The 22,047-nt window shown below is 42.7% G+C and overlaps 1 protein-coding gene across 6 annotated transcripts in view; it reads right to left on the bottom strand.

The window, feature by feature from the left end:
* The window catches only part of LOC125319701 (ras GTPase-activating-like protein IQGAP2), a 125,591-nt gene extending 104,970 nt beyond the window's left edge, over positions 1–20,621 (bottom strand). For all 6 annotated transcript variants that reach the window (XM_048291165.1, XM_048291167.1, XM_048291168.1 and 3 more), the window contains exon 1: positions 20,529–20,621. In XM_048291165.1, the coding sequence (XP_048147122.1) occupies positions 20,529–20,574 (46 nt within the window). In that variant the 5' untranslated portion in view covers positions 20,575–20,621. The remainder of the gene's footprint in view (positions 1–20,528) is intronic.
* Between the last annotated feature and the right edge of the window lie 1,426 nt (positions 20,622–22,047).

The following is a 22,047-nucleotide window of genomic DNA, read 5'->3' as shown; positions in this document are numbered from 1 at the left end:
TGTGGCAGCCCACAAGCCGGTTAACTGAGAACATCATGACACCCTCAGTAAAAAAACACAGCCCCTGCTTCTCCTGAAATGCACTATGACATGCTTTGTTAGTTCCATTCCCACACAGACTCCCGCATGCCATGAGCAAGTTCTCAGCTTTTCCCTGACAATTGTTTCAAGTAGTGGATAAACACTTTCTGGTCATGGATACAGGCAACTCAAGTAAAAGGCACTTAAAACCAGCAGGACTCTGGGCTTTGCAAGTACTTGCATACTTTGAAACCTGTACCTCAAAAAAAAAAAAAAGTCAGAAAAATTATCCCACATGCATTTACTGAAGACACAGAAGAAACTACATTACTCGGCCACGTTTTGGATTGATGCTACCATACATTTGTTAATGTCTTGTATAGCTGCTTCAAGCTTCGTAGTTTCAGTTTTAATGACCACATAAGAGTTGATGTGTCTCATCTTCCTTTGCTTTTAAGATTGCTCTTCCTAATTACCCAGATGTTTCATACACCAGTCAAACAAATACATGTCTTGCTCAGAGTTTCTTTCAAGTCTGGTAGCTCCAATAAGCATGACTCACTCTAAAATGACCTCTCAGATACTGTAATCAGGATATCACTTGCCATGAACCAAAACATTAGTTTGGAGGCAAACATGGGATGCCGATGGTAAAACACTGTGCCTGGCAAACTGGCCATGGAGGCTCCTCTAGTACTGCTCTTGCCCTCACCACCATCATCACAGCCAGGACAGACTGCTCCTACTCCATGACACAGCTCCTCTGCTGCAGAGGGTTCCTGACCGATATCTGGGGCCACTTTTCAGAAGCTCTCCCAGCTATGAGAGCTCATAAATGGAGACAAGTGCTGTCAGAAGAGCCCAGCTGATTGTCCTAGCTGGCTATGGTCCTGTCAGCTAGGGTGGGACAGCCAATACCCCCCATGACAATTCCCACGCCCTGTTCCTCTTAACTTGTTGAACAGTCTTTACTCCTGCCCTCCAAAGACAGCTCAACACAGCCATAAGCAAAGCAGCAAAAAAGGCAGCTTGTCTGAAGGTAGGTGAAGGAAAACCACATGACCCATTTGATAAGTATCAGTCTAGGAATTAACCTGAATAACACTAATGCTTTACAATCTAGTCCTGGATCTGCACATCCATGGGTGCTTCCCATCCCCAACAAAGGCATCGCAGATCAAGCAGCCCTGGCCAGCCTCAAATCCCTCATTAAAATTATTTACAAAGATTGATGAGAGTGGATGAAGGCACCAACAGATATTGTGGAATTGTAATAGTTGTTCTGCTTAGTCAACACTGCAACAATGAGAGGAAAGGGCAAGATTCAAGAACAAGTAGACACTGGGAAGTGGAAAACCCAGCTCCTTTCTAGAGGACGTATCAGCAGCTCATAAGCTGTAAATCAGACTTTTTTCCTGTCAGGGCCAAAACAGCTGAAGTTTCCAGGCTGAGTATCTGAGCAGTGAAAATAAAGAGCACAGGGAATGTCAACACCTACAGTGCTAATCTTGGGAGGAGTCTCTTACAACACCAGCTTCCAATAATGATTACATACTTGCCCTCTAGCATATACTGGTTTCAAAGCAACTGTGCTATCACATCAAGAGTGGTTGCAGACACAATTTTAGAAATAGTAATGACAACCTGCAGGATAAAGGTGGCCTCAGGACTGAGGTGTAGAGGCAATTACTTTGAAGACTTGGCTTCTTAAAGTCTAGTCTATAATAATATATTTTGGCAAGGGCTTCAGTCTTTGACTAGAGCCCTGCATATATCCTTCTTCAAACAACCTGAGAGCATCCATCAAGCCAGCCGCACCAAGTTCAACACACAAACAAGTTTGGTTTGGAGACAGAAACCTCAGTCTTTCTGCTTAACAGAGCAAGTATTAGTCAGAAGACTAGGAAGATTGATGAAAGAATAAACATATTTCTGCTATATCAGTAACTTTTTGATAATGCTCAGCTCACAAAGGAAGAGAGTGCTGCAATAAAGGGTGTCATGTGGCAGAACAATCAGGGCTGGGCTTCACTCTACCAAGCAGGATCCTGACACAAAATGTTCCAGCTGAAAAGATCCAAATGCCATAGAACAAGGCACACTCTACATCTAAGCTATACAGAGGGGAAAAAAATGCATCTCAACATCTTACGATTAAATTCATCAATTACATGGCTTAATTTCAAATTGAGAAGAAAAATCTAAAATATTGCCTCAAAGAGGGAATGTTAACAGTGCATCTGGACAACCAACAAGAACTAATAAAAATGCTAGCCTTAACGCTCTCTATTTCAATTCATTTTAGAGGTTGTCATCCTGTTAGCCAACAGTCAGTAGACGCAAAACGTGTTAAGACACCAAGTTCACTCAGACATTTCTTCATTAAAAAAACAGTAAAGGAAGAGTGTGTATGAAACACATGGAACAGTGAGCAGTACTAAAGCTTAAACTGCCACACATGAGAGAGACTGATGCTAGTACTCAGTATGGTGCACCAACTTTCTAATTCCTCCCACAACTGACTCAACAGAAATAAAATAACATTCTCCTAACAGATTCCTACATACATATATTCTACATATTTAGCACAAAAATGTTTACCAAGGAGTTTTCCTAAACTGAGAGACTTGGTCATCTTCTACCAACTGACACCTTGCACTCACACGCACCTTCCTCATTCTAAAATTGTCCTGTGTAGGCAGTATCTAGGACTAATTGATGTTTGGGGTCTGGTTATGAATTGCAAAGCTTTCTGATGTGCCCTGATCCAAGACAGCCGCTCCAGTTGCTGGCAAATACTTGGAACTATGTCATTTGCTGACCACAGAGCTGACAACTCAACCCAACGTGCTCCACGTACCTACAGCCAACATGGTGCCTGCAGGATTGACTAAGTCTGACTCAGCATTAGTAGACAACATGAAAATATTTTGAATTTCTGGATTTGAGTAAGTTTTCAGAAATAGAGCCACCACTTCTGAAGATGCAATATTATTACTGAAACTAGCAATCCGCCCAGGTGCACAAGAGCCACTGGAGCCATGAACAGAACTAACAGAATCTGGAAAGAGAATCAAAACTTCAGGTTCACACAGATGTGGTCACTTTACACAAGAATTTTAAAAACAAGTACTGTCTCTGTAAATGTAATCCAGTTCAGAGTTCACCCTCATATTACATCCATGACAAGGATTTTGGAGGTCCCAAGCTCACAGGGATAATTTACACTGATACTGAGTTTACTGGAAATCTAATCACTGTTTCAGTGCCTCACCACTCAAAGAATTTCTTCCTAGTGGCTAATTTAAATCTACTCTCTTTCAGTTTGCAGCCATTCCCCCTTGTCCTATCACTACAAAGCCTTATAAGAAGTGCCTCTCCATCTTTCTTGTAGGCCACAATAAGGTCTCCTGGATCCTTCTGTTCTCCAGGCAGAACAATCCCAATTTGCTCAGCCTGTCCTCACAGGACAGATGTTTCAGCCTTCTGATCATTTTTGTGGCCTCCTCCTCTGGACCCGTTTTAACAGATCCGTGTCCTTCTTATGCCTGGGGCCCCAGAGCTGGATGAAGCACTCCAGATGGGCTGCTATGTGGCTGGAGTGGAGTGGGTATAATCGCCTCCCTCGACCTGCTGGTCACAGTAGTTTATGTTTGAGTTTACATTAACTAAGGGGAGTTTCACAGGTCTAATTTGCAACAGTTTGCAAATTAGTCATGGATCTGTGGATTGTACTTTTAGATTATGCTAAACTTAAAATTTCTGTAATATGTAACAAAAGAGCAAGGAAAAGTAACATTTGTAACAAGTTCTGAATACAAATTTACAGAATACTTTATGAGGCATAATCCTTAAATTATTCAGGTACAACCATTTACCAAAGAGTTTTTGTTATCTTGAAAAACTGAGGCTGGAAAAAAAGCCCTGCAAAACCTACAACAGCACTTAAGGCTTCCTGGTCATTAATTTTCTCTCAGACATACAACTATCTGCAATAGTTCAAGAACAGCACATGGCTGCTTCTAGCAGGCAGACCCTCTAATAAGGCATTCGCCACAGACATACCAAAGGACTTCTTATACTGAAGAAGGCAAAGAAAGGAACAGAAGCTTTTATTTCCCAGGGCCAATCCCCCTCAGTTTCCTGCCACCAGGGACTTTTTCCCATGGCAGGAGAGACGTGAGCAATAAGGAGGAGAGCTCTTTTGGCACCACAACAGGGAAGCTCAATGAACAAGACATAACAGATGATGGAGAGAACAAAATCCTCTTACAGTGATAGAATAGAATTTGTAAAGTCAGGGTTGCGTGCGGGGGTGGGGGGGGTGAAGAAAGATACAGGAGAAAATACTGTAAAATGCTGGGATAAAAGTTTTTCACTAGAGTGTTTGAATTAAACATTAGCTAAACCACATTTGGCAGTCTCAGCTGTCTGCTGTCTGAGCCACACAGTAAGCAAGGCAAGGCAGTGTTTCAGTCCACTGACAAGAAGTTCTGCAAATTCTGTTTATGTCCCCCTCACACCTTCCTGCCTCCTCCTCCCAAGCTCATATCCCCTACCCAGTATTAATACACTCAAAAGTACTTGACAGAGCCATGCTATAACAAAAACAAAAGCCCAGGAGCCTTTCCTGCACAAAAACTTCTGACTGGCCACAGTTTGCTGGCCACAGTCAGTTCCAGTGATAGCCAAACCCAGTACAACAGGCTCTAGGCAGCATCCCATTTATGTCTCCCTGTACTGTGAGAACCTTAAGCATTTGTCATTACAATTCAGTGCTGTAGTTTCAAGAAGAAGCTAGGTGCATTTTAGATGGTCACAGTGACTTAAAACCTTACAGTCACTGTGACTTAAAACACAGTATTGTTTTAAGTTCAAATAACTTACGCTATTTGAGAACATATAATTATTTTGTCCTAGTTTGAAAGAGGCCAGTAAATTCATCTTTTTATTCCTAGTAAAAAAATCACACTCTCAGGTACCCATCACCCCAGGAGTGCCTGCCTTGGGCAGTTCAACTTCATGGTTGCTCCTAGTTCGGCAGTTCACATGCTGTCATTGCACCAACACAGCACCAGCCAAGACCTGTACCTGAAGCAGGTTGAGCTGGCAATGCTCTGAGGCAGGCTCACTGCTCCCTGAGCTGTCCTCACTGCAACAGGACAGGAGCTCAGAGCACTGGCAGGAAGCTGCAAAATACAGGGAAAAGATACATGTACAGATATCAGAACGACACTTCTCAAAGCCACAAGCAGATGGAGTTCCCCCCTCCGAGCCTCCACTCCCAATATCAACTTGCAGGTATCTAACGTAACAGTTTATTAAACATGCAGAAGAAACTATGTCAACTATAACTATGTGAACAGAGATAATTCAATAGGCTACAACGAAAAAATGGCTTTACAGCACCAAACACCAATTACAGGTGTTCTGTTAAGGTACTTTTTTACCTACAGGTCTATTGTTATGCTGGAAGTTATTTATCTTTGGATGAAAAATTTAAGGCTTGGATGAAAACAGCTTTCTATAGACTTCTTCTGTCAAAAAGTACAATTGCAAGCAACTAGCATGTGTCTCACAGTAATAAAACCAGATGGCCTGAACCTTTTTCTGTGTCTCCAGTTAAGGGCATTCAGTCCATTCCTTGAACATTTGCTCCAAGAAAGGGCTCTAGACAAAGGCAGACACTGCAAGCACAAAAAAACCTACCACAGCTGTGAACTTGGAGGCCAGATTCACATGAGATGGTAGACTAATACACTTAATTAAAGCATAAGGGTGTCCAATATGCCATTTTTCAAATGTTCCCAACATTGAACTACTCTCTCCCTCCCTTAAAAAATTGCTGTATCTCTCCTAATCTAGTTATTTCATTGTCAAAGCATGCAGGCTCATAGTTTCAAACAAAAATACAAATGCATGCTCTGGCCAGCAGATAGATATTATCCGTTCTCACAAATTGTGTGACACACAGGATCTCCAGGGCCACTGCTCTGGACTAGGTCTCACTGCCAGACACTGCGCAAACAGGGAAAGCAAATATGCACCATTAGCATGGGAGTGTTGACAACAGACATCCAGTAAAAAACATCCTGATGTAAAATTAAAAATGTTTGCTAAACCAGTCTTTCCCCTGAGCTTTCTCATAGAACCTCATTCCTGTGCATTTACTTTCCCAAGTCCTCCTCCTCCTCCCATTTCCTTGATAAAGGTCTTATTTCAGTCTTATGTCTCTGTTACCACAAGGCCAGCCACATCCATTAACAGATACTGAGCACTATTGCAATACATGGACCTTGGGACTATCGTACAAGGGGACAGTGATGCAACAGCAACCACATTCCATGTTCCTGGAGCCAAGTGTCAAAACCACTTCATTTCAGTCGGACACAGTAGGGCTCCTCAGACACATCTCAAGATACTTCAATCTCCACAAAGTTTAGAAAATGTCTCATTTAACCACAGACACAAGATGGTTTTGGCATTGACCAAGTCACTACATGCACTGCCAGAAAGTTTAAATTGAATTTTCTGCTTACAGGTATACACATTCTGCACTCTGCTTTTAAACCTCAAGCTTTTTATGGTACCATCAAGTGAGACTTAAGCAGAGGTAAATATTAAAAGACACTAAGTAGCTCTGACATTACCTTATTCTATAATGATACTAGAGCATAGACATCTCTTTTCTAGTAGCGTCCCTTAACCCTGTGCAGAAAAATAACATGTTTCATTTTATCGCAACTTCATTATAATTGTTCAGTATGTTTGGAAGAACAAGGAGAAAAAGTAATGGAGTTGAAGCAGATCAAAGCCCAGACATTTTCAGTTAGCTGCAAGTGTTGCCATCTTTGATTACATGGATGGGATGGAATGCAATGTATCAGCTTATTGCTCAACCACTTCCACCAACATCTAACTGCTGGTCTCACCGTCTCCAGCAACATTTGGTGTAATTGCTTAATAAAATTGTAACTGTTTATCTTTGCATACTTTGCTAGCTGGTCAGTTCAAGGCACAACCGGTTTTCCTAAGACTCAGGTGCTCTAAAAATTCTGTTAAAACTCTAGCTCCTTTCTATGACCTTAAACTTTTAGGTCAACTTAAACAATTGACCTTAACACTCTTCACTCATGGGGTTTTTTTTGTTGGTTTTTTTTTTTTTTTAAACACTCTTTACTCATACTCACTATTTACTAACAAACCCTCAGTCTAGGTTGCCAAAAAAGTCACAAGTCTAAGGAAGCACTCAGACTAATGGACCCTGAAGAGGCAGTGAACACCAATTACAAGCTATTTCTTTCACTTACAGGCCTTACTATCTCCACATGCTTAGTCCAAACACATTAGCATGGCCAAACTTCAAGGCAGCTTTCAGAAGGTTACACGGTATCTCCTCCAGCTGGAAGGTTTGTTTAGTTTCCACATATTTACAGCAGGAATGACATTTTTCATGCGGGCTTGAAAAAAAACCCCACAATTTTTTGAAGGCTTGAGGCGTTCAAAATAATATTGCACATTTGACCAAGCTTTCCTTCTCCAGAGGTTAGTTCATGAGAGAACAAATAAAAAAGTGTCAGATTTCTTTGCCACCTTTATACACTCACTATTTTCTTAAATAAAGAACTTGTCATTTGAATTCTACGTATTTTGATAAAGTTACCTTTTGCTCTGTTCATGTCACTGGAATTACTTCAACCTGTTTGCTTTTTATTAGTAATACACTTTAATAATCCTAAATAAAAGAGCCAAAATTTTACCATATGGATTCCATTTCCTTACATTTTACCTACTGTGACCTCAATTCAACTTAACACAAGCAGACTGTTAATGAAATAATGAGGACAGTTTAATCTTGCCAGGCTAGTAAAATGCACCATGCAACTATGAAAGACAGAAAAATGCTAGTGTCTAGAGTGTGCCTTGGTATCAACCCTGTAATTAGATTTAGTCAGAAGACAAATGCAAGTCTTTTGCCTACAAATGCCATCGAATTTATTTTTAGTATTAGGCAGTTTATATTTACTTTTTCTCTGAATAGAATTGCAGGTATATCAATAAGTCAAATGTATACACACATCTACACAAAAGGACAAGTAGCTTGTGGGCAGTAAAACACTGTGATGATCATGCAAAGAGAAAAAAACTAATCCAAAAGGCATTCATCCCTATGCAAGCAGTTGGAATCAAGAGCCACAAATTAACAGGAAAGATGACTGTGTCTGCAGCCTTCGGCAGAACCCCAAAGGCAACTTTCATTCTGTGTAATCACACCACACCACTGCCTGTGGCCACAACCCCACCCATCAACAATGGTGGCAGGGCAGAAAGTCATTGCAGAAGTGGAGTGGAAGAACAGGAAAGTGGGGCTGGAGACCATCAGTATGTAGGGCAGGGCACAGACAGAACTCACTACAGGCAGTGCGAAATCCAGATTCAGGACTGTCTGCTCATCATGTGTTCACATGTGTTGTTACCCACACCTCTGTTGCACTCCTCTTAGCCATCTGCACAGCAAAACCTCTGACCTGGCAACAGTAAGATCGCCCTAATTGTGTTGTTTAAGACATCTCAGCCAACACACAGGACCAGAATAAAGCACAAGGCTTACTTACGTACAAAGAGGGACCATGGGTACTGAGGAAGGTAAGCATGTTTGACAAGAGCTACTATACTTCACCAAAGGCAAACTACTTGAAATTCACAACAAAGAGCATGACATAAAGGTTTTCTGCTTCTGTTGATGCTCCTTGGTAGACATTCAAAAGACTGATAACCATTTAAACAGTAACCAATTAAGATAATGCCCTGCAAATGCTGCACAGGATTTTTGGCTAAGTCAGGACCTTGGTCAATTTCTGTTTCAGTCTTGAAAATGCCAGAAAACTGATCTGCATTACAACTTGAGGCCAGAACAGTGATTCATAAATACATTTGTAGCAAACCTCTACTACCCAGGGGCTGGTTAGGGAAGGCCTACACTTGAATGCAGTAAAAGAGGAAGACAAGAACAGAGATAGGCAAAGTGAAAGAGAGGGGGAAGGATGAGCAACTCAGACCTCCTGAAAGAAGTTTGGGAGGAAAGGGTTACCAAATGGATTCAATACTCAGGTCATTGGAGAATTGAAACCAGAAAGCTTCCTATCACCACATTCTCAGTACAGTAACCGACTTAAAGAAATGTGGTAAGGTGCAGCTTAAAGAACAGAAAAGGAGGATGACAAGCAGGAATTCTGGAATAAAAGAATCTGAGGGGAAATCTGTGTCTGGGTCACTAAGTAACTCAGACTGTAGAGCTGTAGGAGTCTTAGTCTGAACCAAGAGACTCCAGAGGACTGAAACACCTGTCTAGGAAAAGCCACAAGCAAGAGCACCACTTAACCACTGATTAAATTGGAAATCACCATGAGAAAGACTGCAGTGTGGAAACCCTCAGCCTTGACATCTGGTCTTTATTCTTCATTTGACAATTCGTCTTCTGCTTCTTTCACAGCCAGTCTGCTGCAGCGTCCTTCTACCAAGGTCTGAATAAACCATCTGCTTCACTTTTTCCACATTCTGAGAGGAGCTCCAGAAAACACCAGAAATGTTGCAGCACATTTTTCCTTCAAGATACAAATACAAGCATGTGAATATGCCACGAGGTTTTCAGCTTTAAACTGCAAGAACACATCTGCCTCTGCCTGCCTGGGTTTTCATTCCTCAATAATTATTACAGTCACAATATCTCCAAAGTTTGTAACTCAAATTCTTTGATTTATAGGCACAACAGCTTTTTTTTTTTTTTAATCTTGGTGGGGAGAAAAAACCTTAAGCATTAGGGATAACAGAACTGAAAATTGAAGTTTGCACCTACAGACACAGAGAATGAGATTGAACAGTTAATACAAAAATGGCTTCAAATTAACAAGAACATAAAGAAATGCTGTATGTTCCACAGATACAGTAAGTTTAGGTGATGAGCACGACCCTTGGGCACCCAGAGGCAGAGACAGAACACATAGCAGTTCCTGTCCTCCCTCCAACATTCCAGGCTCCCCTGGGAAGGCAGCTTTGCTACTTGTTGAACAAGCCCCAAAACCACTGTGCATTCAGTAGCTGTTTCTACAGCTGATATGGCCCAGCACAGGCAGGAACAACAAAATAAAGGGTGGAGGCACAATATTAGTCTCACAAGCTAGAATCTCACTCCAAAACCTCTGTTGACTGTGCTGCTCCACATAGAGGCAGAAAGGCACAGTGGATAGAGATGCACCTTCTTTGTTCCTGCTTCATCTCATGGGTGAGATGATAAATTCCTGCAGGAAGAAGGCAAACACAGCATACCTGTGCAGGTACCCAGCTCAGAGGCAGTGCCAGGCCAGCAGTGACCTCAGTTACCACTTGAGGCCTGCTTGGCTGCCTTCACTATGCAGTAAGCAAGTGTTTGCAAAAGGACTGGAGCTGATACTGCTAGCTCCAGGGTAATCTCCTCCCAGTCCTCCCTAGTAGGTCACTTCAGGAGCACACTGCATAGGCAGGCAGGCATTGCTTGCAGGGCACTCGCCCACAGGGCTTCTGGACAACTCTGACCCTTAATTCTCATTTGCATACATACCCAGTAATGTGAATTAATTTTTCCTTCATCATCAGGAGTTAAAACCATAGGAGAGAACAAAATCACAAAACATTCGAGCCTTGAATAACAGGCCTTTGAGCAAGGTTTGAAAAGAGCAGACAAATCCTGACCTTTTAAGTCAGTACATCCAGAACATATTTACTGAAACTCAAAACTGCTCTGACAATGACACATCTACCATTGCATATATTACTGCAAAATCATCAGATACAGAGTGAGCTAGATGTTGCTCATAACTTATCAATAAACCAAGTACTTTTATTTCCAGGACAAGTCTTTGACAGCTGCACTCAAAAGATAAATTTTTACCCAAACTATACACTCACAAGTTTCTAAGTATAACTATTTGTTCTACTAAATTTCCTCTAACCTGAAAGAAATTTTGTCGATAGCATCCTGAACAACTTAATTTTTCAGGTTATTTGCTTATGTCTACCCTATAACTCAAAGTAATTTCTGAGTAAATGGAGCAAGCACTGACCTCAGAACAGCCTCCTTGTTACCTTGAGCACATTTTCTCGAATGAGAGTTTCACAGTGACAATGTTAAATATCAATGTGTACAAAATATCAGGAGCATATCAGAAACATTGTGTAAACACCCCAAAACAAGTATTTTTGCTTGCTTGAAACAGCAATATTAAGACCACCAAAATAAAGGAAACATAACTAGCATTAAATCACTGTTACGGCAACAACAGTACAAACAATACACATAAACTTAACACCAAACTAAGTTATGTGTTAGCAATTTTTGAAGTCTCTCTCCAAAAAAAGAAATTTGCATGCATAAGGACTTTGTATAGCTGCATTTTGTTTCCTGTCTTGAAGCACTGCTTCACAAAAATCAAGACATTTGCTCAGTTTGTAACGGTTCTTCCTCCAAATTTTGCCCTGGTTTCCAACTCACACTGTATGGTCAGCTTCTTTATAATGAGGTATTTACAGCTGCAAGAGAGAGTGGAGCAGTGTAAAAATATAGCTACTCCATCTGCAGTATCTTGCCCAGGTGAGTTTCTAGCATTCCTATTCTGTATGGTAACTTTCTGGGGAGACCCACAGTCACAACAAGCTTTGTTCATCAGAAGCATCCCTCCTCTTCCTGGCCTCGACACAAAAAGCTGTGAAGTGTGAGCACATGTGAAATACCTTCTACCTAATTTGTAACAGTTTTCATGCAAATGGTCAACTTTCAAGTCTGTACTTTATAACTTGAGGAAATTATATTAAAAAAACTTGATCACATATCAATTGTTATCTGAAATGTGCCCAAGAATCTAGTGGAGACAACTTCTGCCGCTGCTATAGGAATCCAAATTTCTTAACTGCTCATTACTTCATCCTTTTGGGGAGTCCAGATAGGCCCGTCAATGGGCAACATTTGCAGCCTACCAGTCAGCACCCTCCTGACAGAGTTTCAGGAAGAAGAATACAGATGAACATTACAGAAATCCACCTCTGTTTTTATCAGAAACTTCTACAAACAGTTATGAAGCTACTTAATTTTTGTAAGTGTGGCAACAAGAAACCAAAGCAAACCCTCTCCCTCCACCAAAAAAAAGAGGAAACTACTGAGTGTTATTGCCATGGTTCAGCATTATAGGAAACACCAGCCTTTGTTTTGCCTGTTATTAACAACAATACTAAGAAATTTGATTCATTTTGTTCTAGGACAGCTCATATCTGTGTCATCTTCAGCAAAACCATGTGGTCTTACTTCTCATTTTCTATGTGTAGACACAAGTTGGTGCACAACAGGCTGGCTTTACAAGTAGTAAAAAGGCTGTGTATTTTCTGGATTATTCTAACCCGTTTGTTGAACATCACTACCATAGTCACAGGTGATACAAATTAGCAGGCAGTCACATCCAGTCCTTGAAGGTAAGCTATCTATCCACCTTCTGTAATCAGCTGCTGTGCAGCCTCGAATGCCAAGCCAAGCCTGGTTCATCTCCCAGCCTCCACCAAATCACAGTGAAGAAATATGCGCTCTGCTGTGGCCTGAAAAGAAGTATTCAAAACAACTTCTCAGCTCAGATATAGCGAAATCACGTTTACTGTGTGCCTGGTTTTAAAACAGCTGACCATTTTTCCTTGGTCAAAGCCCTGTCCCAGATTTCTCTACACATAATCCCTGCCCTACCCAGCACTCCTTCATGTTCCTTTTCAGTTACACCACAACATACCCATGCTGATACTTCAATGATTATTTATTCTGCTATACTGTATTGGGAACATATGGAATGTTAGAACTGTTTACCACTGAATAGAGACCATCCAGTCAGTTATAGCTTGGGTAAATCAGTTGGTCTTGAAAAAACTAAAAATCCCAGAAATAAGCAGCACATACCACAAGTTACATTCTCATCCCCACAGCTCTGAGGCCCTGCAAGTCAACAGCAATTTTATCAGCTACAAAAGAAGGTTGAAAAAGCATCTTGAATCTTTCTACAAAAAAAAAAAAAGCATTTATTTTTCTTTCTTATTTGAGTAGTCTAGAATTCAGACAGTTTCTTCAAATTTTCTTACCACTGTAGCATTGCCTGGCAAACACTGCCAAGCCTTTACTGACACAGATTTGTGAAATTACAGCAGTAATGACAAGATTTCCTCAAAAATATTTCTGCACTTCAAAACTCCTGGGGCAACAGAGAGCTGAAAGCAGCCCTAGCCCTGTCAGGCAGACAGGGCACAAGGGTGTCAGCAGCACCACAGCAGAGGCAGCTGAGGACACCAGGGCAATGCACGTGACACTCCTTCCTGTGTGCCCCAGTCCACCCTTGAGTTCTACCTGCACATTTTCCTGCCTCACCACAGGCACACTTTCCGGATCTCTATGTGCAGCAGCAGCACAACTTGACCTGCCATTCTTCCAGGTGTTCGTGCTCATCCCTACTGCAGCTACTACATCATGCTGGCAGACCTGCCTGTGGGCTCATGCTGCAAACCAGACTGGGGACCTAATCCAGCCAAAAATAATTCCATAGGAGGAGTCAAGGTCACCTCTTCCACCAGCAGAGTTGACTGAAAGCACACTCAAACCCACAGTTTCAGGGTGCGGTTGCAGAGCAATTTTAGCACCTCTAAATTCTGGCTGCAACAGTCCCACCTGGCCAGAAAGTCCCCCTGCCTCGGTCAGCAGGCAAGGCTGTGAGACCTGCAGTCATCCCCTGCAGAGACCAGAGGTGATTGCAAATCCAGCAATGCAAATCAGCTCTGCTAAGAGAGATTAGCTTCCTGACAGATTGGATATCCATGCTGGCAAGAGGTGAAGTTGTCTTCAGCAGCATGACAGAGCAGCTGAAGACAAGTTCAGGCTGCTGAAAGCTCACCAGTTGCAGCAAAGCAGGAGATGGGATCCCAATGCAAAATAACACCAGTTAAAAACAACATCTTATAAAAAAGTGTTGATCCTAGACACAGGATCATGTTCTCAACAAATCTGTGTTCTTGATTAGTTCAAGTTTTTTTGGCCTTGTTTCTAATCACTTCAACCAGAGTAGTCCCAGTACTCATCTACGCTTCCCCAAAACATCTTTGAAACAACCCCCTTAAAACACAAGTGAAGCATTTACTGGCCTATAGTTCGACCCTACAACCCTGTGGAAAAGCAGTTGCCTTAATGAAGCACACTTCTGTACAGAGTTCGGGCATTTCCCATTCCAGCTGCCCCTGGATTAATCTGTGCTCTCCTCCCAGAAGAGGAGGCTCCAATCCCACAAATATAACCAGCTTACAGAGCAGTTTTATAAATCAAGCACAAATCCAGGAGGTTATTCTTTATTTCAGGCGGAACAGACAGTAGAGGATTGATAGCCTGCATGACTACAAATTCCTCTTCACACTTTGAAGCACGGTAGGAGTTGGTTTAAAGACCTTGCTAGATGCCACCAAAGCTTTCACTGCACTTTCAAAGAAGCAGGTCAGAGTCCACAAGAGAGGACTGGCAGAGACCACATCCTTCATCACTCACTTTAGCAGAAGCCATGAACTGCTTAGTCTGATACTCGCAGGCCAAGATAAGCACCTGAGATGAGGACAGTAGTTTCTAACAACTTTGGAGCCTGGCTGGCAGACAAGGCAGGACCACACCTGGAGGCAGAAAGTCTTTATGGGCTGGCAGCAGTTTGCCAGCAGCTGTGAGTCAGAGCTCTGAAGTGCTTCTTGAATCTGATTCCTGAAGAATTTATAGCTGGACGACCTCAACTTTGGCAATAAGTGATAAAAAAGAACTGACATAATTCCTCTGGATAAGTATTTCTTGCTAGTGCATATTCATTTGAATGAAACAGTAATTTAACACTGAAATCAGCCACCAGCACAGGTTCCTAATGGCTGTTTATGTGCTTACACATTTCAAAAGGTATTTAGAAGCTAAATATTTCACTGTGCAGAGTTTATAGGAACACCATCTGGTTCAGCAGCCCATTCCCTCCCTCTCCCACCACCTTACCAAGGCCACTGGCCACCAGAGAACACACTGCAGGCACTGCCTGCCCCACCAGCCCTTCACCACCGCAGACCAGGGCACTCTTGTCCTGTGCCACAGCAACTGGCAAAACTCAACTGGAGTAGTGCCAGGGCAACATGTTGGTCTCCAGCACAACCCTATCCCTGTGTCAGACGCTCAGCAGCCCGCTTCTCCTCCCAGCAGTGAAAACCAAGCAGCATGTGTTCAGCAAACCTCTTCACAGCCCAGCTGGCACCAGGCTGAAGGGGACATTGCTGTTTTCTGAAGGTGAACGCAAGTGCCAAGGTGCAGGAAGTGCTGACCCATGAATGACTGTCCCAGTCTTATCAAGGATCAGCAAATGAGGCGCATACAGCAGGCATCCCTCCTCAGAATGGGGGGCACCTGGCCCCTGTCCCCCCAGTCATGGTCCCCAGGCCAGGGGTAGGCACAACTCCTCTCCGTCCAGTACCCGCACTTTCATTCCACAATATGCAGTAGTTCAAGGATACGGGTTCCAAAAAAACAACGAAACAGCCTGAACAAGTGAAGCAAACACAGCAGGTTAATCATTTCCCACAAGGAGCAAGCACAAGAGAGCACACTTGCTTATCATCACACTGAAATATGACCCACCAGTCCTGCCTGTCACTGACAGGCTTTTTTTTCTGCCTTATGTGTAGGGTTATTCCTAGTAAAACATAGTCAGCTTGAACCAGCAATAGTATCAAGCAAACTTCGAGCTCAAAAAATTATGTAACTGAAACCCCACTTAACAGAACAGGCAAGCTAAAAATCTGCATGCTTCCTATTCCCTGCCTCAAGTATCAGACTTGATGTAGCACACTCACACGTGCTATAAATCCTGTTTCCAGTGCAGTATTAGTATTTCCTGTTTCAACAGCATTCAAGTAGCTTTAAGCATGCTGTAACATAGCTCTGTCCTTTCTTTACCAGCAAACCTCATGGGAGATGAACCTGCTTTGTACAGAAAGCACACAGAGAACCACTCCTACCAAGTGAATTATGTGCACTTGGTTAAACAAAGCAGTTAAACTTTTTGAGTTCTCATTCAGCAGTTTAATTATTAGCAACCTACAAAAGAGTGGAAGAGATAAACAGAGTATTTGGTTGCCAAATAACACCCATCAATAAAAAAGGAGAAAAGAGTTCTCATAAGTCACAAGCACTACAAGAAAGCATACACCCAAAAGAATATATATGCATAGGATACAGCAAAGCCTTTTTTTTTTTTTTTAAGTTTAAAAAAAACCAAAATCCCATCTGTTTTCACTTAGGAAAATCCTATAGAACTTTTACCAAAAGACTTTTCCCCCATTTTAGATTGAAAAACAGCTATTTGTTTCACTGCAGTTACTAGACATGCAGACAAATTTATAGTTTTTTTATGTTAAAACCTTTTTGAAAAGCCACTGGTTTGCAAACTTTCACATCCTGCTGAGCGAAGAAGCTAGGTTTCATAGAGAGGCGTAGGCTGTGTTTCACTTCAGGTTTGCCCTGCCTGTCTCCACAGGCAGAGCAGCACTCCCTCATGAAGCTTCATGCTGCTTATGCGTCTCATCTCCAAATTCCTAGTGCCAAACAGTAGCAGTTCTGGGAGCCAGCACCAGAAGTACAAGCAACGCCCTCATCGCTGGATACCAAAGTCAGTTTTCCCCTGCATTAACCCATCATCCATGCCCACTGAAACTAGCTTTCTGGGCTCAGCAGCAGAGGTGAAGACTCATCTGTGTCTCCAACAGAAGCATCTGCTGATGTTGGAGCACCTAGTGTTTCTTCTACTCAGTAGACAGGGACTCAGGGCATATATTAATTCAGCTACTCTGAGCATGGAAATGCCTAAAATCCTTTTCAAATCCAGACACTCATGGCCTCACTCTCTGTAGCTTCATTACATTCCTGGAAGTGCAGTGAAGCCATTCAGACAGTTCACAAAAACTTAAACATTTGTTTCTGCACACAGTTTTCAGGGAAAACCAGCTATAAAGGAACTGAGAGTATCAGGAAATGAGCATTCTCAAAGATACAGCGTTGTCTGATTTGCTACCTTCCCATGTTCAAAACTTCATGTTTAATCTGTGAGCTACATCTGAGATCTATACCTTTTTCGTCTTCATAATCTTCCACAGCACAAAGCTTTTTTGTTGTAAAAATGGCTCATACATCTAGTTGTAATATAAGTCCCCATTCTCAGCAGTTCTGTGAACCTCTGCTCCTGATTGTGCTGGAATTGAGAAATAAACCAGGCAACAGCTGTAGCCAGACTGGAAACCACTATGTAAATTCAGTTGCAGTGTGCCTGTTAACATGGTTTCGGCTGTATAAGTGGCTTCCTTGTAAGTTTATGTTCTCACTTGAGTTGGTCCTGGAGATAAATATCTGTCTGAAGGGCTCAGTGGAGCAGCAACAGAAATCTCTTCTGCATCTCTTTTAAGCTATCAACAGTAAGCGGATTTGGAGGCACCTTTCAACAAGTGGTCCAGGAAGCCACAAAACTTTGGCCCTAATAGACTAAGGGAAGGCTCTAGGATTTTGCTCTGAGCTCTGATTCTCCCATGAACCATGCTCATCCTGAACTAGCACCCACCCAGAAAGGGACTGCCTTATTTGATTTCATTCATCTATTTCCAGACTTTAAATATGGCAGTGATCAGCTCTAAAATTTTTTTTCTAGATATTCTTTTTGTTACTATATCAGCAAAGCTTGTACTGTACAACTGCTTTTAGGTTAAGGATACGTCTTCCCAGTTACTCACTTTGTGCTACAAGGTTTTATTTTTAGGGAGAGTTTTTTTCCCCAGTTGTATCCGTCACTCTATAAAACACAGCCAAAATTTGCGTATGTCTTCTTCTCTAGTTATCAAAATGAAATGCTACTGATAGTCATTCACTGGTTTATAAAGTACATTGCAGAAAATTATGATAGTAAAATGCTAGCATTCTTCAGAGTAATACACAAACTCTGCTAGGAGCTTGAAGCCAAAGTCAAAAGTCCAAGTCAAGTTAAATGTTTAAAACAGTTCTAGGTCACTAAAGCAAGGAGTCTTAGAAATTTGATAGCCTAACTTGGACAACTTATTAACTGTTTAGGAAATCCAGCATAGATGTGGTGTTCTCAACAAAGGGAACTGTTTGCCAGTAATCCAAAGTGCAGTTTCAGTTATGTAGAGAACCTTCAACTTATGATGGGCTTTCCTAAGAGCTCAGATAACGCTAGTGTAGGCTTTCTAGTTAGAGAGCCTTTTCCTTTTTTGTTTTTTTTTTAAGGTGCTGGATCTCTCAGTTTCTCAAAATGGCAGCCAAATGCAGTACAGATAAAGCACATGTATTTCTCTAGACACAGGCTAAAAAAAACAAACATGCATCCTACTTGTCACTACAGACAAGGCTATGGCTCGTTCTTTAAAGTACAGAGTTTTTTGGTGTTTGGTTTTTTTTTAAATATTGCCATCAGCCTGGCATATTTAAGAAGCCTTTGCTTAATCCCTTGAAAGGAATGTAATTTTAAATGCTCCTGCAGCAAAAATTGCACCCTATAAAGAAGTGGATGAAGTGTGGTACAGCAGCCACAGCTTTTCACTCAGGGAAGGACAGAATAACTATTGGATCCTGAGCAAGCAGCAATTATTGGTCAGAGGAGAAGTGCCAGTAGAAAGGACAAAGTGTACTCTCATCCACTCCTGTACCTGGGGGAGGGAGACCTAACACCAAGAGTGGCTACAACTCAGAACATGAAGTTCTCCATGGTAACCAGAACAAAATGCTCTCAACAAGCATAGCAAAGCATAAGCACCGAGAGAATAGACCATCTCTTCAAAACTATATTTAGCATCCTTAACATGGTCATTCTTTCCCCTAATAATTGAGGCCTATGATCTTTAAAATACTCTGAGCAGCTCTGGCAATAACGTAAATCATCCTCAGCATCCAGGGCAGGAACAAGGCTCAAAGGATAAGCCCTTTGCTTGAAGTCAAAACCTCATCTTTGGCTGTATCAGAAGTCACGACAAACTGATTTCTACCTGTCCAGACCCACATATTCTGAGACCAGCCAGGCCAGATCTGCACAGGAAAGTCACTGCTGCTGGAGTCTTGATGGGCATACAACAAACATTTCTGCATTGCAGGCAAGTGGACACTGTTCAAGCTGAGGCTGGGGCACGATGCAGCACACCTGGACACTGCCCAAGTACATGTGCAAAGCACAAGCAGCTGGGATGACTGGCTTCACAAGCAAATATTCACCTTTGCTAACACAGTAACATGGGCACTTAAGACTATGCCTGTAGTAACCAGTGAACACACACCTCCACAAGGATCTCATCCACCCACTGGGTAAAATGGAAAATGAAACCTACAGTTCCCACAAACTGCCCCAACAGAGGGCATCAGTAGTGGGAACCAGCCACCAATAAGGGGAAACGCTCAGAAGAGCATGGCATTCTCCAAGCTGAAGGTCTTACTGCCAAGCACCGCTTTTTCTACCTGCCCTAGGTGGAATCAAGGTGGCCCCTAACACTGTTAAGGGGTTTTGTGTTTCTTTCTAAAAGGAGGTTTCAGAACCGGTTTTAAACAAAGCTACTACGATAAGAACTGGGAAGTTGCTCATTAGAACACAGGATGCCAGGGTTGTTGAGAACTTTGCAAATCATTTGCGTGTTCCCTTTTTCCAATGCCTGAAGTATCAAAGGCATTTCTTGTAGGAATGGCACAGCCATGGACTTCCACTGCTGTGCCCACAGGAGCCTGGAAAAGCACAGGAGAGTGCAGGATCCCAGCACGGCACACAGCATGGGCAGGAGAGCTCTGCAGCAGCAAGAGGTAAGGTGCTTCAGCGGTTTTTCTTAAATATACGTTTGGGAAGTAAATACACGCCCTCTGAAAAGAGGTGCCTAGTATCTGCACAGGGTCTCCCCTCATCCCAATTACTTAAGAGTTGCAAAGTTCTAAGACAAAGTTGTAAAACTAGAAAGCAAAGGTTTAATTTTATAATCAGAAATTCCGAAGTGATAATCCAAAGGTTACAAAGTTACAACCTGAAACTACAGTCATAATTCAAGTTATGAAGTTACAACCCAAACCCATACCTGTAACACCAAGTTACAACGCTAAAACTCGAAGCTGTAATCTGAAACTCCAGAGCTGCAATGCGGAATTACAGCTCTAATCCATTCAGAAAGTTACAGAACAAAACGCAGCCCCATGAAAACCTGTCCAAAACCCAGCCGGAGCTGGCTGCGAGCTAACCGAAAAGGAGCCGGAGCGCTGCGCGCAGCCGCAGAGTCTGCTGGGCGGGTTTTATTTTGCCTTCAACTCGCTCTTTTAGTGCTAAACCGAGAAAGCTGGCAAGGGAGAGGAACGAACAAAAAAAGAAATTACTAAGAAAAGGTCCCGAAACGCCCCCCAGGAGCCCACTCACAGCCGTAGCGGGGCCGCTGCAGGGACGCCAGCTCCTCATGGTGCATCCTGCCGCCGCCGGGAAGGACGGCGCCGGCCCCCACCCGCCCTTCTTATGCGCGGCCCGGGCCCCGCTGATTTGCTGCGCCCGCGGCCGCGACCGCCCCGCGCGGGGCCGGGGCCACCGGGGCGGCGCGTGTGCACGGGCAGAGCGGGGCGGGGGAGAAAGTGCGAAAAAACAGGGAAAAGGGGAGAAAGAAAGTGAGAGAGGAGGGGAAAAAAAAAAAAAACCCCAAAACCAAAACAAAAACCAACAAAAACGCAGAGAAGCGCCAGGTCAGAAAGCAGAAAAATAAGGAAAAAAAAAACCCGACCGAACCCAACCAAACAAAAAAAACCAACCTAATCCCCAGCCCCAAAGCAAAGAAAAAAAAAAAAATCAATGAAACAAAACAACAACGACAAAAACCCAAACAAAACCCCCCCAAAAAACGGGGAAAAAGCCCCACCAGAAAACCAAAGCACAAAGAAACAAAATTCAATCCCCCCAAACCCTAGCAAAACAAGAAAAAAAACAGAAAGCAAGCAAAACAAACAACAAAGGCAAAACAAACCCCCTTAAAAAAAGGGGGTTTCTATTCCAAAAAAGGAATAGAAGAGTACAAAAAAAGTCCTAAACCCAAAAATCAAAAAGAAGAAACCCTTCCCTCCCAAATGCAGAAAAAAAACCCCAAACCAGCGATCAATGCAAACCGTCTGATAAAAAGGGAAACAAACCACCCCAAACCACCAAGCAATTTAAATAAACCTAATTCCACAGCGTAGAAGGCCGAAGAACCTCCCCTATGGTGTTTTGGCAGAGGAGACTCTGAAGAGAGGTGAAGAACCAAGCCCAAGACTCCCTCCTGTAGTTTTTGCTCTTTTGAAAAATTCTCACTCCCCACTAGCAGTGTTTTCATCAGGCCACAAAATCACCACCACCATCTGCAGGGAACCTTTGGAGTTGGGTGTACTTGTGTGGACCTGTCCCATGTTGGTGCCCCTTTCTAAGGGGTTTTGTGGGGGAGCCAGGCACATACCTCCATTTAAGACTTCTCTGCACGGTGTCCCTCTCTGAGAGGGTTTGATTTTGGACAGCTGAGCAGCAAATCCATGAATCAATGATTCATGTTTTGTTGCCATGGGCTCCCAGGTCAATTATGAAATGCACCTGAAGATGGTCTGAGGGAGAGGTTTCTCAAATGGAAGTCTGTTACAGGGCAGGATCATACCCTCTTGACAGTCTCAAAGCCCCTAACATGAAGTTTTCTGGAAGACGGGATGAAGTAGTCTTCGTGCACAGACCGTGGAACACAATGCACCTGAGCATGTTTGTATTTTAATGACAGATAGCAGGTGACTCAATGTGTATTTGCAGGTTGTCTGGAAAATTGCAGTCTCCTCTGTGATTTTCCACAGATTTGACAATGTCTGTAGTTTGTTTGTGAGGACTTTGTTTTGCTCGTTCCCTTTTTGCTCATCTCTGGCTGTTCTGGGCACAG

Source organism: Corvus hawaiiensis, chromosome Z, assembly GCF_020740725.1.
Source record: "Corvus hawaiiensis isolate bCorHaw1 chromosome Z, bCorHaw1.pri.cur, whole genome shotgun sequence".
Classification (NCBI taxonomy): Eukaryota; Metazoa; Chordata; class Aves; order Passeriformes; family Corvidae; genus Corvus; species Corvus hawaiiensis.
This window is presented reverse-complemented; position numbering and strand designations above follow the sequence as displayed.